We start from the raw sequence: 17,382 nt of genomic DNA on the forward strand, positions 1-17,382 counted from the left end.
AGTGAGCCTGCTGCGGCATCCTGAAAAAAAAAAAAACAGGAAAAAAACTGACGGCCCTCCAGCTGTCAGAACGCTAAATATCGATACTTGGCGGTCATGAATCGACATAATATTGCCACGAAAAATATCGCGATATGATGCTGTATTGAAAAAAGTCCAGTATTTGCCTTTAAAATGTAGTAGAGTAGGGGTATAAACTTGTAATAATCAAGGAAAGTACTTGAGTAAATGTACTAAATTACATTTTTATTTATTGTTTGCTCTCATCCAGAAACCAGATTTTCTCTTTTTATTCATTATTATTCATTGTCAGACTCCTTCAACAAGTTAACCCTCCTGTTATGTTGAGGGTCAAATTGACCGATTTCAAAGTTTAAAAAAGGAAAAAAAAAATTTAAATATACAATTTTTAAAAAATCAATGTCATGTAAAAACATTGTATTTTATATGTAGGTATTTCCAATGCACATAAGAAAAAGTTTTAACATGCATTTTTAATGAAAAACAAGTGAATTATCCTCATTGACCCATGATCTGTGAGACGGAAAGAACATTGCACTAAATATTGATTGAAATGGTTAGTAATGGAGTTATTAATTAAAATATATGCAATGTTTATTGGGATTTTTTTAGTTTCTGACACTTTTGGATAATTTAACATGCCCCGAGTCAAATTGACCCATCAACATTATTGCTGTTCCTGAGAAACGAACATAACAGGAGGGTTAATATAAAGCTGAATCTGACTCAGTGATAATAATTTCAACACACACTCTCTCTCTCTCTCTCTTTCTCACATTTAAAGACACACACACACACACACACACACACACACACACACACACAGGCAGCGGAGACAGAGGAACGAGCAGACAAAAGCATGTTTGTGTTCATGAGAATGTGAAGCACAGTGGGTCTCTATGTGGACGCAGTGTCAGGCTCGTCCCAGAGGGACTCGGGGAGGAGGCCGGGGGGGGCAGTGAGGGGATTTCACAAACTCCTCAGACTCTGAGCATGACTACAGCGTTCTGCAGGAGGTTATATATAGATCTCAGTTTTGTCTCACGACTCTGGCATCTGTAGTTATTATAGCTGATCAGCAGGACAGGTGGTTTCATTCTTCGTCATGCAATTAATTACAGCAACACTTGGTTAATTGGCAGCATTTTTAACACATAAGGATCAAGATCACCTTTTTTTTTATATGGAAGCCCATTTGTGCCACCCAGAAATTGTGAGATATTTCGTCATAGTTATGATTTTTTTAAATTGTATATATACTACATATTATTATATGCATATAATATGTAGTGATCCCTTATCTTCTTGAAAAATGTATTAATGCCTTTAATATTTAGTTATAAAAAATATTACAAAATGATAATATGATAATTCATCAATTAATTACTATTCAATTAAGTTAATTATGCAATTCATAATTGTTTCATATTCATATATTAATTTTAATTAATATTAGTGCAGTTTTAATTTATGAATATTATTAATTCCTTTTTTTTAAATGTATAACTTTAATCCATTCAATATTTAATTATAATAATAATATAAATACTTATAAAATCTAACAATTAATTATTATTAAATTAAATTAATATAATTATGCAATTAATAATTGTATCTAATTATTATAATATTAATATATTTGAATCAATCATGGCTTCACAGTGTCTCTGAGGAGCAGAATTTAATGTTTTTAACAGGACAACAATTTTAAGCTTCCTTTTGGTTACTTTTTCTTATGGAATCTTTTGTAACCGATTATCCGTTCACTGACTGTCGGAAAGTTCCAATCCTGACGATAATGTTTGTTTTTCAGTTGTTTTTCTATGATAAACAGCACTTTTGGCGATCTTTTAAAGAAAAAAAAATATGTTAGGGTTCAAAGGGATAATGAATCAAACAAACAAACCCTAGACGAAAAACAAACCTTCTTCGCAGCGGGAATAGAAATACTTAATATAATAATACTTAAATTTTAATAAAAAATTACAATTTTGAAGCATGGACCAAGACTGACTACTTCACTGGAATGTCTTTATATTTTGTCGTGGAGAAAAAGTTAAAGGCGTGAGTGTGAGGGAGGTGGTGGGAGAGAGAGAAACACACTAAATGTAGCCACTCTATCCATTGTTGTTCTTTGTTCCCCCTTCTCCTCTAAAAGTACACAAAAGCAGCGCCAGTCCATTATGGTGCAAAACAGAGAGCAGGCAGGGCGACCTGGGTCGAGAGAGGAGGCACAGGAACCAACACACACACACACACACACATTCATTCTACTAGTCTCCCTCCATCACACACACACAATTCTGAGCTGAATCGTTCAAACACACATTCACTTGAGTGCAAATACATGCAAAAATGCACACACACACACAATTCACAAACTTGCACTTCCAGCCAGGAGCCACACACACACACACACACACACACACAGAGCATTCAGCCCCTTGTTGTATTGAGTTAAGGTGCATATCCCTGCTCTCTCCCACGCAGCGCTTTGTGTTGATTGAGCAAGTTGCTCTGGTTAGAGAGGAGATGAATGTGACATTTAAGACACACACACACACACACACACACACACACACACACACTGTCTCTCAGCACATGCACAGTAAAAAGCGCCTTGTCATCACTGTGCTCTCGCCCTGAGGCTGAGATCTTGGATCAGACAAACCGAACCAAATGCCACCAATCAGCAGACAAACAAATCATCATGACCTTAAATCAGCATCATCACACACACTGACAGTCGCTGTTTCTCAGCATACATGTCGACTTATGCATCTGATGGCAGTGATTAACCCTAAATACATTTTCTGGTGAAATTTAACCCCATTTTTTAACAAACGAGTCTCGTAAAATACACGCCCTGAAGTCGCTAACATTGTCGCACCATAAGATGTTTATAATTGAGCCGGTATCTAGCGCGTGGGCGCCCTCTGGTGGCCGCTGCAGGTAACGGCAGCTCCGTTTATATAGGTCACACCACTCATCACAGAGCCTCTTCTGGGCTTTCTGTACGCCGTGTTTATCTGTGATGAGACTGAGGGGATCAGAGGCAGACAGAGCTTCGTGCCAGTGCCCATGATGCACTGCTTTGAGTGGCAGCCAGGGACGAGAGGGGGGAGCTGCTGTGTGTGTGTGTGTGTGTGTGTGTGTGTGCTCCGATGCAGGTTGGATGTATGTTGTGGGAAGCAATATGTTAGAGAGGCAACTTATCGCTCCTCAAAGTCAAAGTACAGTTTTTTTAATTGTAAAAAAAAAAGTGAGCTAATTATCCCCCATTTACAAAAATAATATATGTGGTTCTTTTTGTAATTGGGGATTGGATCGGCTATAAAACAAAGCAATATTTATTAACCCATTTTTATCTTCTTTAATAATCCCTTTAATATTCTATAAATAATAATATAATAACAATAATAATAATGATAATAATCATAATAATAATATGTGTATGTATGTATGTATTAAAATAAATAAAAGTGTAATATTTAATTATTATGTATTAATTACCATTTTATTAAATGGATTCTGGCGGCTTTGAAGAGAGCAATAAGTACTGCTGTGGATGGAGGCTGCCTATTTAAGTTACACCGCTCATACAGGGAAAAATCAAAAGCCAGTCAGTATTTTAGCCACCTTAGCCATCTAAATACATTTTTTTAAATCCATTTCTGAGGAGGAACTGAAGCTGTTATATTGCTCTCTTTAAAGCCACCAGACTCCATTGACAACAACAGAAGTTTTACCTCACATTACACATTTAACCATTCTCTTTTCAGTAACTTTGAGTGAAAATAAATAATTTGCCAAACACTGCTTCAGTGAACAGTTTGGCTAATCTAAACTGTCAGGATTTGACAAAGAATAATGTCCAGATTTCTATCTATCTCCTATAGTTTAATAAACTCCCCTCTGGAAGGGTTATCGGGACAGGTACGGCGGATACAACTCCAGTCACTTTTATGATTTTTATTTTCCCAACATACACAACAAGCATCCACACACTGGGTAGCTGTCACACTACGATAGCCTACCGCTAGTAGCTTATTAGTGGCGATGTTAATTAGAAAAGTAAACAGTGGCGTTGATTAGGTTGTAAACCTGTAATGCAAACATAAACACAAAAAACAAGAATTAATGAATGAAATTATACACTCATTCATATGATATTCAAACACCAACCATACTAGTCTGCAGCTACTCACCGGCAAGGCGTACCAGTCCTGACTAGTAAGTAAATTAAACCAAAACCAAAAAGTGAGACACCTGCTGGAAAGTTCTACAAATAATGACATTTCTTAAAAAATGCCAAAATACACTACTGCCTCCTTCCCCAAACTGGTGGCGTCCCAGACGGCATCTACTGTAGATAATACGCTGACTATCCCTTTAAGAAGAGCTAAGAAAAGCCAATATTCACCAGTGGGGAATGGATAACCAGTAAAAAAAAAAGGTTTTTTTATATATAGCGTTTTATCTCCAATCTGTACAAATTGCTGTTGGAGCACGACACACTGTGCATAATATCTGCAGTGGTATACACAGATATTTGCGATCATCTGGATATGAAGATGCATATGAAAAGCTTGACCCAAATATGTTAATAACCGAGATACGAGGCGTGCATTTGCATCTCGATCTGTTTTCTTTGCTTCTTCTAAACTGACGCAGCTGAACGGAGCAGACGGCCTCACAACACGTCTGCTTTTTCTGTCTCTCGTTCTCTCACTGTGGGTTTTATTTTCTGTCTTTTTCTCGCTGTTTCTGAGCAACTCACACATGCCAACACACACACACACTCCCACACACTCTCGCACACTATCTTCTCCGAGGATAACCCAAAACCCTTGTGAACACTCATTCCTTACCGCTACCCCGATCCGTAACCACTGCATGCCGATGTGCTGAATCCTTTAACCACTGTTCCCATTTTAAGTTTAAATACTGAAAGAAAAAGCCACATACTTTAATATCTTCCATTTAAACAGAGCTGTCTGTGGGTGTTTATATGTCCAAGCAGGCCTTTAAGTTGCAAAGCACCTAACTGACTTTTTCACAGAGATTTGAGCAATTTCTTCTTTTCTTTTCTTTTTTTCAGTTTTTAAATCTTTTTCATTTTGTCTGTATATACTACACAAATAAAGAAAAAGTATAATAATACATTTAATTCATTTTAATTGAATTATTATGAATTTATACTAATTCAGCTTATATTAATTTATAATAATGAATTAATTAAAAACATAATATTCCCTTTTTAACAACTCAACGTTAATTCCATATGAGAGCCCATTTCTGCCAAAAATAAATAATTATTGACTTTCTTTTTATTATAAGTGTAAGATAATAAGTTATATATAAAAAATAAAGTATTTTTTTATTATTAATTTATTGCTTTTTTTAAGTGCTCATTTTTTATTTTATGGGTTTATATATATATATATATGTTTATTTTTTAATTATTTTTTAATTGATTGATTTTTATTTTGTTCAAGTATTCTTTTTTTACACTTAAAAATGTTTACCATTACCTATATGACCTGGTGATTATTTTTGTCACTTTGACTCACAGCATCAACATTTTGAACCCAAAAAGTACCAAAAAAAAAATAAAATTGAATTTTTTAAAATTATATTTTTTCACTTTCAAAAACTCAATCATGCTCAATGAAGACTTTAACATGTTACAAATGTGAACACAAGTTACATAACACATAAGAGGTAAAAATGAGGATAGTTTAGACCTGCTTCTGATTCTGCAGCAGCACAGACATGTTCTTCTTCAATGTGTCCACTAGAGGGAGACAGAGGGAAGCAACTAATAATTTATGATTTTTTTTTTTTGTGACTTAAAATCGTGTTAGCTTTCTTGTTTTATTGTTATTTATTCTTCATTTAAATGGTAAGCACTTGACTGACACTGATGTTTATTAAGCTCTTATTTTATTCAAAATAAATTAAATTTAACAGCACACATATTTGAAAAAATGGCAAAATAGTGCATGTACTGGGGGATTTTTTTAAAGATGCAGTTAATCCACATTTGCTGCTCTCGTTAGTATTTACAGCAGCAGGAATGTTTGTGTGTTAATGATTTAAAATAATAATAATATTTAAAATAATAATAACTTTATTTATAGCATTAGCTTTTAAAAACACCAGCTTGCAAAGTGCTGTGACAGAGAGCAGTTAATCACAAGGATAATGATGCCACAATGCCAAAAACATTAGGAAACTAAAAACAAAAACAATAAAAGATAGTTTAGGATCAATCACATGACACTCAGATACAGAGTAAAAATAATAAGAACAGAATTAAAGGGTAAAGAGAAGATTATAAAGAGAATAGAATATTGAAAGCATTACACTAAGGCAAGTCTATAAAAGTGGGTTTTTTATGAGTTTATATATATCTTTCTTCCAAACGGCCCTAGTATAAATTGATAACCTTGTAATGGGGAGAAAAGCCCAATCGTGTACAGATCCTCCCTTTGGGACGTCCTAAATAAAGACCGTGTTTCGTCCCGTTTCGTCCTGTCCTGTCGTCTCCTCTTCCGGATCCAAAAAGAGACGACTGACCTGTTTGATATAATCTGTTCTCAGTGTCTTAGTGCTTTTCCATCCCACTCTGACAGTATGCTATTGTGATTAGCAAAGACTGTTTTCCATCCTTTAGTCTGGGAAGTACGTGGGCTGTTTGCAGGATATTTTCAGTCGCCTGTTAACTTTCGGCATCTTTTTATCCAGCGTATCTAACTGTTTCCCCCATCTTTTTCTCTCTCTCTGTCTGTGCTCAGACCATGGCGGAGTACAGCTCTCTGCTCAGCGACCTGTCTGAAAACATCACCAACGAAGACTTGGAGCAGCTCAAGTCGGCCTGCAAGGAGGACATCCCCGAGGACCAGAGCAACAACATCACCTCCTCCAAGGAGTGGTTCAGCTACCTGGAGAAGAACGACAAGCTGGCCCAAGGTAAAAAACACACATTTACCACAGACTGTATAAATAATGGACCGTGAGGTCACCCGTTGGTTTGTGGCCCGTTTGAGGCATCTAGTTCAGCATTTTACTCGTCGCCATCTTGTTTCTGATACGGGGAGCAGACCATATTTGGACTGTGGAGGAGCGAGAGGGATCTGATCACTGACTACAGCCTCTCTACACCTCAACATGACTGAGAGAAGCTGCTGCTAATTCATGTTAGCATTAACTGGGATGTTAGTTTTGGCAAAAAACAAAATGTATGTAACTTACCTCAGAAAAATGAACGGCGACTCCTTGGAGTGTCTATTTATTAGACATTTAATGGACAAATCGTTCAAATAAACTGTCATTAAGTGAAAATACAGTGAAAGGGTCAAAGTTATGAGACAAAATCGGTAAATGTTATATATATATATAACTTTATTGACACGTTGCCGTGGATACGCATTGTTCTGCTTCTCTCTTGATGACGGCTCGCCTTGTTAGTGACCTGTCAATCAAAGTTAGCCCCGCCCCAAATCATATGATTCTTCATATTGTATTTTCTTCTAAATGGAGCCGTTATTTGAACTATTAACATCCAATTGTCTTGAAGAAGATTTTTTACTAGCAACTGAGACCATAGTGTTGTCCTAAATAAAAAAATCTGAGGTAATAAATCAAGTGAGAAGTTTTCTCATTTTGTATTGAGATAGATAGGACCCAAATGCTTCTGCAGCCGCCACCAGCGTCTCCCTGTTGGAATTTTCGGTAGAATGCAGCTTAAGGAGGTTGCCACCAGACATTTACCTTACATTTTATCTTATTTTAACATGAAACGGGCCTCAACTGATGACTGAAGCATCTTTGTGTGACTTGTTTGATAAGTATTTAAGGCTCTCTCACCTCTCGTGCAGATAATCTGTCGTACATCGAGCACATCTTCGAGATCTCGCGGCGACCGGACCTGCTGACGAGGGTGATCGAGTACCGCACCACCGTGCTGAAGATTTCTGAGGATGACGAGATCGACACCAAGCTCACACGCATCCCCTCAGCCAAGAAATACAAAGGTAACACACTCGACGATCCCTTATTATAGCCAGATACTGTAAAAAAAAAAAAGAAAAAGAAAAACATGACAAATATTCACTGAAAATCTGTTTACACAGAGCTGAGAGGAGAGGACAGGAGAGGCTGGAAAAATTTAAATAGTTCAATATAAAGAGCATGTGGAGACACGATTTTTTCCAATATTCATGACACTTGTGTGCACTTGGAAAAGTGTTTTATATATTAATTCGATTTGTTCCCACTTCTAGCCATGATTGTGCTGATTCCATAGAGCTGCAGGACTTATAGATTTAATCATTTTTTTAATAGTATTTTATATACGTTTTTAAAATTGACATAATAATAAGATTAGAAGAGGTTCATATTGTAATAAGGTGTTATATTTCCTTCTCTTTCAACTTGCAATTTGCTGCTGTTATTGGGTTTATTTCTTTCTTTTCTCCAACTCTTTTTTTTTTCCTGCTCAGTTCAGTTCACGGGGGAAATCTAGCTTGCAGCCAGTCAAAACAACATAAAACATGCAGCTGCAATGACCAAAATATCAATAAATAAATTCCCCTGCCATTAAAAATGGTTTATTGTCTGTTTAGCTCTGTTCTGTTCAGGCAGTATCACTTTTTATGACATGTGCACTACAGCTTTATTCATCTTTTGATTTGATTTTGGCTTTTTTATATGATTTTTTTTTTTTTTATTGCTGCTTTTTTTTCTATTCTGCTGCTGACATCCAGTCCCTGTGTTTTATCTTCCCAGCTCTGCAGAGCACTTTGTGCATCTTGCTTAAAAAGTGCTCTAAAAATAAAACTTGAATACAGATTTAAAGAGAAGAAAAAAATACAAAAAGCATAAAGGTTCAATATCCAGCCCTGCTTGTGATGCTGCACATTTGTAATTGCAGTTTGAATGTTTTACATACTGTAAAGAAAGTGCTCCAACGTAAAAAGCTTTTGTCTAAAATTAGTGGATTTTCTTTGATCATAATAATGTGATATTTCTGTCAGAATCACTTTATTCTACATGTCTCTGTAATATTATATTACAGTGTTTGTAATAACTAGTTCCTGTTAAAAACATTAAATTCTGCTCCTCAGCGACACTGTGAAGCCATGATTGATTCTGCTGAGACAAACGGTCACATGACAAATATTCACTGAAAATCTGTTTACACAGAGCTGAGAGGAGAGGACAGGAGAGGCTGGAAAAATGTAAATAATTCAATATGTATAACATGTGGAGACACAATTTAATTTTTTCAAAATATTCATGACAGTTGTGGGCACTTGTAAAAGTGTTATATATATAAATTCCACTTAAAAAATAATTTATCAGAGAAATTGAACTTGTTTTTATTTTTTTTTAGGATTTATGTCATTATAACTGTGTTATTCTGCACAAAATTCCCACTTCTAGCCATGATTGTGCTGATTCTATAGAGCTGCAGGACTTAGATTTATAGATTTATATACATTTTATATATTGCAGTGAATTACAAGTCCACAGTGAGTTAAATGTAAAAAGAGCAACAAACCCCTGAAACAGCCTGTTGGGGTTCAGAGCATGTCTGATATTTAAAGGCAGACAACAAGAAATGTGTTTGATGTGCTCTCTTTTTTTTTTGAAGAACATGTTTCTTATGTCTCTCTCACTCTCCCTCTCTCTCTCTCCTTCTTTCTCTCTACACTCTTTGCCCAACCCCCTCCCCCCTTGAAGACATCATCCGCCAGCCCTCTGAAGATGAGATCATCAAGTTGGCCCCGCCCCCTAAAAAAGTGTGAGGTCTCGACCCTCAGCTCTGATCTTTGCACCTTGATTTCTTCACTCCTGGCACTCCAATCAACCGACCGACCGTTTCTGACCAACCCCATCACTCTCCCACCTACCCCCCACCCACCCACACACACACACACACACACACACACACGCACACACACACACACACTCAGCCACACACCTTTCTTGCACTAACACATGCCGTGATACAGAACCGCGTAGGCAGCCACCAACCAGATTGTAGCGATGCAGCCTCTTCTCGAGCTGAGGGGGGAGGGGGGGACGGGAAGATGCAGATAAAGAGACAGTAGAAGAAGAAATCTGGAGACAGACTGGAAGTGTGTGTGTGTGTGTGTGTGTGTGTGTGAAGAGAGAGAGAGAGAGAGAGAGAGAGAGAGAGAGAGAGTGGGTCAGTTCAGAATGAGTGTTATCTGTAAACACTGTTCAATCTGTGATGCTGTGCTCATGCAACCGTGTGTGTGTGTGTGTGTGTGTGTGTGTGTGAAGGTTGTTAAAGTTGAAGACAAATAATACATCCACACATGAGGAATTTAAAACTATAAAAACCCTGCCTTTGAAACTTTAACAGGGAAGTGAAATTTTATTTACCATATAAAACATTTAAGCTGTGTACACATCGTATGTACAGTGATACAAAATAACATAACTCAGCATTCAAAAATAGCCAAAATGCCAAAACTGAAGGACTGTAAAACTACAAACTGGAGATGAAAAGAAACTAACAGATATAAATTTGTAGTTTACATAATCCCAAAACAAGTTTTAACAACAAAACTGCAACTAAAGTTAATATTTAGTAAATAAATATATGTAAAACTAATCTAAATCTCACTATATATTAGTGTGCAGCAGCATTATTAGTTGTGTCAGGTGTGTTTGTCGGGCTGCCCTTAGTTGTCTAACTCATACAATTTTGTTGACTAATATTTTTAATTGATAAATCCTGTAAAACTGAGCATCTCCACAAACTTTTAAAAAAAGTGTGTTTATCAGGGATGTGTGTAGAAATAAGTCATTTAGCATTCAAAAGCATAAAAACAGATTAATTTTAGTGTACAAAGCTCAAAGCGACCAATTAGTCGGCTAATTGACTGAGCAAGGGCAGCCCTGGTGATGTGAAAGGGGTAATTCTACATTTTGGGAAAACATCTTATTCACTTTTTTGCCAAGGCTTGGATGAGGAGGTTAATAACACATTCATGTCAGTGTTTTAAATATGAAGCCACCAAGAAGATAAAGGGATAGTTTGTGATTTTGGACATTACATTTTTAAGCTACTATCTTACTTTCTGATCTCTGGTGACGGAGTTCTCCAGTTTTCCATAGTTTTCTTGATAATAACCACAATCATTATCAAGAAACCCATGGAAAACGTCTAGATATCAGCTCTTAAATTAAACTCTTATGAGCTATTTTTGTTTTTATCATTATATTTGTCCAAACAAATGAACCTTTAGTTGTACCATGCATTAAAATGAACGAGAAAGCAAGGAGAAAACAAGGGTGGGCTAATAATTTGTCTGTATATGCATTCAATACTTGGTTGAGTCTATTTGACTTTAACTGGAAATGGACTTTTCCATCATATTCTAATGTATTGAGATGCACCTGTACATTAATATCAAATTATAACTCTGATCTCCTCCTACTATCCGGTGAATCTCCTACTTATTTTCTAAAATTATCTCTTGCTCCTTCGCGTGTCGTATCGTTTAAATTTGGTCATACCGAAAACTGGAAATTCTAAATTCCCTTTAGAACCAGTTCAAACCGGTTCCGGTATCCCTCCCCCTTCTGTATTTGCTGAATGAAGTGTTTTTTCCGGGCTCTCCAGAGTGTTTTCAACCTCCTAATCACCTTAAGTTTTTATGCTTCTAAGCACTCTTTTTACACTAAGCTAACCGGCTCAGCTAAACACTTTGTATTTACCGTACAAACATTAGATTGTTATCGATCTTCTCATCTAAATCTGTGTGACTACATTTCTAAACCCTAAACCTGGGACCCTTAAAGGTGTCACACATTCATACACATGCGCATTTTGCACACATCACTGGTGTCTCGATCCGGATGGGGGATTACAGAAGCCATGAAAGCAACATTTTCGTTTCCGGTTACTTTGTTAACGTAAGAATAACGTCCTGGAGTTTCGTCCAGTGCCGATTGACACAAATCAGCGCTGGACATGAACAGTGACATCTTCATTAGTGCTAAAAACAAGAATAATAGTAAAAAATTTACTTTAACTGTGGCGAAAACCAAACATTTGTTTCCCCATCTTAAAACAGGGACAGTCCCGGCAAAAGAAAAAACAGGACATCCAGTCACCAAATGGCAAAAAGGCAGATTAAATAATTTCCCAAACTGTTGAACTACTCCTTTAAGGCCTTTATTAAATTACAGTTATCATGTTATCAACTTCTTGCATCTTTTGGCCGTGTGGTTGCTGTATTTGAAACTTTAAGTGAGACTTAAAGTTAGAGGTTCTGTATGCATTCCCTTTACTCTTACGCAGATGATTATGTCATGTTTAAGAGCAACAAAAAAAGAGAAAAAAAGTCTAATATTTTAGAGGAAGATATTTAAAGTTGATTTTCATAGGAAAAGCCAATATTTGCCTTTAGCTTATAATCATAGCAAGAGTTATTTAGAGAAAATATTTAGAGCAATTATTTCTATACTATGGATGTTCCCTGTCCATAGGTTCTCTTTTCATCAAGGGGGGCCAATTAGCATGAAAGTCTGTCGTATGAGCTGGCTAGAGATGTAAATATACAAATAATATATTAGAAGAAAATATAGCAGAAATAATATATTGACCTGCAGTGTTTGTCACATTGAGGACACCTAAATTTTCACTGTACGTTCAGTTTCAGTTTTGACCCTAATTATATCTAATCGGCATCTCTCTGTGACAAATTGGTATGGGAAAAAAATACTAAAAAGTACATCTTCTTTGTACTACATTTAGAGGATACGAAAGTATATTTTGAGAGCTCTCATTGGATATCATATTTACTGTGTGAAAATGTTGTGTGGCGCATAAAGAGACAAACGCTTCTGAAACTTTCTTTCACCCCTTTGTTGCCATTTCCTTTATTTGTTGCAGAAAATAACTGACTTCACTGTATGAGAGGTGTAACTAAGGCCTCGGGAAGTAGAAAAAAATAAGTGAAAGAAAGGAGAATATGTCAGACAGCAAACATGGCATGTGATAATAAAACATGTCCTTTTAATAAACTGTACATAAAGTAGATTGCGACAATGATCTCTAATGAACATGACGGCTCATAACCAGCTGACTATGCCATTCACCGCCATGCACCAACATAATAGCTAGCAAGACTGTTGAAACTAAACTATAATAACTGCTATTTTGAACACTGTGTCTCTTTTTCCCCGCGTTGAAGCCTTAGCGGACTTTGTGTTTACCCCGAAAAAATTTTCAGAACTGTGAGAGATTGTGTGTGTGTGTGTGTGTGTGTGTGTGTGTGTGTGTGTGTGTGTGTGTGTGTGTGTGTGTGTGTGCGCGTGTGAAGCGGAGACGGCACACACGTAATCAAAACGGCTCTCACTTTTAAAGAGAGTGCTTTTATTCTGAAATTTGCTAAGGACTTCAGTGTCGGTGTGTACAGAATGTCTGTGGGTCTATTTCTGCCCCTATCTTTGTTGTTATCAAAGCTGTAGGATCAAAAAAAAAAAAAAAAAAGGGGAACCAACAACATAAAAATCTATCAGTGTATGACTAGTCATTTCTCGCCACCCCCGCTACCTCCCTACTTCCTTTCCCTCACCGCCACGCTCCAATCCAACCCCAGTGCCAACGACCAAGACTTTTACTTTGATCACAGTTTCCGTGATCAATTTTTTTTTCTTTTTTTGAATATTTGTTTTTGTTGTATTGCTCGCCGTATATTGTAGTGTTGGACTGATTTGTATCCTATGCATTTACGTCTGTAGGAAAACTCTGCACTGTAACATATCCTCCCAACAAATCACTTAATCTAAAGAACTTTTATTGTGACAAGTCAGGGTGACCGACAAGATCCTGATGTTCTTGTGTTGAATCTGCATGACGGATGTGCTGGGTGGCACTTGAAAGTGGAACTAAAAGTTTGCAGTTTCAGGAGCAAAAATAAATGCTTGTTACCCGATGTTCATTGTTTAAAACTGGGGGAGGAAATACCTTGTTAGACCAACTTTACTGTAGATCTCTAGTCTTGTGCAAGCAAAGTCTCAAGGTGACATTCAATAATCCTTTAATGCCTGCAACTGTGTAGGAAGGTTTAATAGTTTGCAAACAGTGGGCATGTTTCTTTGCATAAAACATCCAGGTAATTTATGCCAGATCAAGCTTTTTTATGATACTGTTAAAGGAATAGTCCACCCTTAAATACTTTAACACTGTCCAGACTGAAATATCTCAACAACTATTGGATACATTTCCGTGAAAAATTGGTACACACATTCATTTTGACAACTTTTGTGATCCCAAAAAGCTGTATAAAAGGAAGATGAAGCCAAGTTTGGCAGTTTGGTCGTTGCTGTTTTTGTTTTTTTGGAGCCAAAAGTGACTGTTTTTGGACGAAAGAGTGACGCTATCAGCTTTTCAGGGCTAGCTAGCTGGCAAGGTGCCACATTTAACAGCCAGCTAACTCTTAGAATGTATTTAAGTACAACTGAAAGCTGACAAAGACATTTATTAACTTTCATGAACTGAAAACACACTGTGAAATGGACAAAGTTCTAAGACGAAAACATGTGAATGAACATGGTGTGCCATGGACATGGTGATTTGTCAAGCACAAAGTAGCCACGTCCTGAAGCATACCGTCTATTTTACTCAAAATGGGACCATAATATAAAAAATGAACTTCATGCTGTATTGACATAGACTTGAAACTAGTGATTGAGACCATAAACTCATTCGGAAAATGTTTACTGAGGTTACAAATCTAGTGAGAATAAGAGCCAATTTCTCATAGACAATTAGACTTCTTTTTGCAACCAGTGGAGTCGCCCCCTGCTGGATATTAGAAAGAATGCAACAACTATTGGATGGATCATAATATCATTACCCTGACTTTCCATTTTAGCAGCAGCATCAGGGTCTTTTTGTCCAAAATTCAAGGTTATGACCTAATACTTGCAAAACTAACCACAGCCGCAGCTTTAACTTTGTGTTCAGTACAAAGTAGCTACTGTAAGCATGCTAACAGGCTAAACTATAATGGTGAACATGGTAAACATACCGTGATGCTAATCTTGAGAGGTTAGCCTGCTCCCGTTAGCATTTAGCTGTGAGCTCTTTGTTTATCAGTGAGACCACATCTGACTTTAGTAACATTTTGTCACCCAAGAATCAAAGAGAAAGGGGCTTCTTTTACATTTTGTTTTTATGATTTTGTACCGCTTTTTAACAGCCATATAGGGAGAAATACATTTTCTAAGACCAGCCAAACCAAAAACTGTAGAATGCAACAGTTTATTAAATATATCCTGGTGTATGCAATGCAATGGTAACATTGTCAGAGTATTTATGGGTGGATTTTCCCTTCAGCGTCCAGACTAGCCCTTGCTAGGCCTGACCCCAAGTGAAGCGGTAGCTGTCCTCCTGTAGCTTGAGCCTAGTGAACACAAAGTGGGACCACTGCATTTATCACAGAGCTGAACTGAGAGCATTTTGTCAGGCAAAGGGAGGCAGTTGTACTTACTGCTATGACCTGTGGGTAATGGTCTTTTCCAGCGGTAACATGGATGTGATTATTGGCCACAAATGTCACCAATTTTAGTGAAAAGCTTTGGTGACTTTACTAACCAAAATGCAGATTTTGTCATTCCAGATCTCAGCATGTGTTTCCATTATTGTACAAAATATCTGCAAGGGAGGATTTGGGCCATTGTATTTTTCTTTTTTCTTTTTTTAAGTGCTTTTTTGAATAGCAACTTGTGACTTTAGATGTATGTGACCAAGTGACTTTTATTTTCTCTCTCTCTCTCAGAATTTCAGTAGGCAATTGACTCATGTTAACAATTGTGTGGTAGTTTGTCAGTAGTTTGTCCATGCAATATTTGTAAACATCAAAAAGAGAAAAAAATCATACAACTGCGTGATGCTCTAGATGATCCTGGTTAGAGTGTTAAAATTTCTGTCGGCATCAAAATGTGGCTGTGTCGCACCTTTTCTCTTTGTTTTTTAACATCCACTTCCTATTTCCTTCTACTTTTAAGTCAACCCCCATCACTGTCACCAACCACGGCACAGCCCCTTTGACTTCATCACCAGGTGGATTATATGTTTGGCATTGCTTAGCGTTTTCCTCGGTAGCCAATCGGCACATAATATATCGACATATCAGTCACAAATGATGTCAAATTTGGATTTTCATGTACCAAGTACATATCAACTTAGTAAATGCTGCAAACGTATAAACCTACTAAAATATATATGTATTTTTGGTGAATACCTGATTATAACCAATTCATTGATGAAGTACGAAATGAAGAGGCAGATATCATGTGAAGGTATTCAGCATGTAATGCTAACAGTCAATTAAAATTCATTCAAACAAGAGTTTCATTTTCCCTTAAGGATAAGGCGTTTTTTTGTTTGTGTTTTCCATTTCATTAGGTTGTAAATATGTATTTTGAATATATATCACTGTGTTTGTTTTGAAGTTGATTAATTTATTTAATGCCTATATATTGTTGTTTTTACGTATCCTGGTTTTGTTTTACTAACTGGAAACAAATCAAGGGGATGAAAACTTGTTGCTTATCTAATGTTAAGCAGACCATGCATCAACACTTTTACAATTCATGTTATTCTCTTCATTTATGTTTTGCTGTTTCGGCTTTGGGTGATGATTTTACAAAGAAAAAACAACAAAAAAGTGATATTCATTTCATTGTATTTACTGATATGTAACATATTATGTTTTACTGTGTCGTATTTGATCAGACGTGTCGTGGTCACTGCTCGTAAAACGATTTTATTCAGAGAGTTTCCAAATCATGACAAAAGATAAAAGCAGTCACAAAGTCATAATTTGCTGCCGTTTTTGTTCGTATGAGACATGTTGTCACTTGCACATTGCACCAAGAGTAGGAAAATTAAATGGTAAGGCGTCTTAAAATGTTGGCCGAGGTGCATGTAGAGAGTTCAAGAAATGTGGACCCCTGATTTGTAGAGTGCAGTCTTTATTATCAGATCATTAGCAGTGTTTTCTCATTTACTCAAAAAAAAAAGAAAGATAACACATTGAATTTAAAAACCTTTTAAATGGTGCCCCAAAGAGCTCAATGTTAAATGGATAAATAAGCTATGAATAAAGTAAAAATGGTCACATGAATCAACTGTTAAATATTCAATTGAGTTGTGCTCAAACAACTGCGACCACATGTAGCCAGTTAGCTTGTGTTAGCAAGAGCAAAGCAATGCCAAAGTAATTCTGATTCAACCAACTAAAAACATAGACATAGAAACTGATGTTTTATTTAGCTAAAGAAAACTGAACATGCAACATACCT

General features: G+C 36.5%; 1 protein-coding gene across 1 annotated transcript in view; it reads left to right on the forward strand.

Annotated features, from left to right (window-relative positions):
- The window catches only part of LOC131989543 (astrocytic phosphoprotein PEA-15), a 56,910-nt gene extending 46,984 nt beyond the window's left edge, over positions 1–9,926 (forward strand). Inside the window, exons 2-4 of the mRNA XM_059354780.1 lie at positions 6,822–6,996; positions 7,905–8,060; positions 9,772–9,926. Of these exons, the coding sequence (XP_059210763.1) occupies positions 6,825–6,996; positions 7,905–8,060; positions 9,772–9,836 (393 nt within the window). The 5' untranslated portion in view covers positions 6,822–6,824 and the 3' untranslated portion in view covers positions 9,837–9,926. The remainder of the gene's footprint in view (positions 1–6,821; positions 6,997–7,904; positions 8,061–9,771) is intronic.
- The last annotated feature ends 7,456 nt before the right edge of the window (positions 9,927–17,382 follow it).

The sequence above is a fragment of the Centropristis striata genome, chromosome 17, assembly GCF_030273125.1.
Source record: "Centropristis striata isolate RG_2023a ecotype Rhode Island chromosome 17, C.striata_1.0, whole genome shotgun sequence".
Taxonomy (NCBI): Eukaryota; Metazoa; Chordata; class Actinopteri; order Perciformes; family Serranidae; genus Centropristis; species Centropristis striata.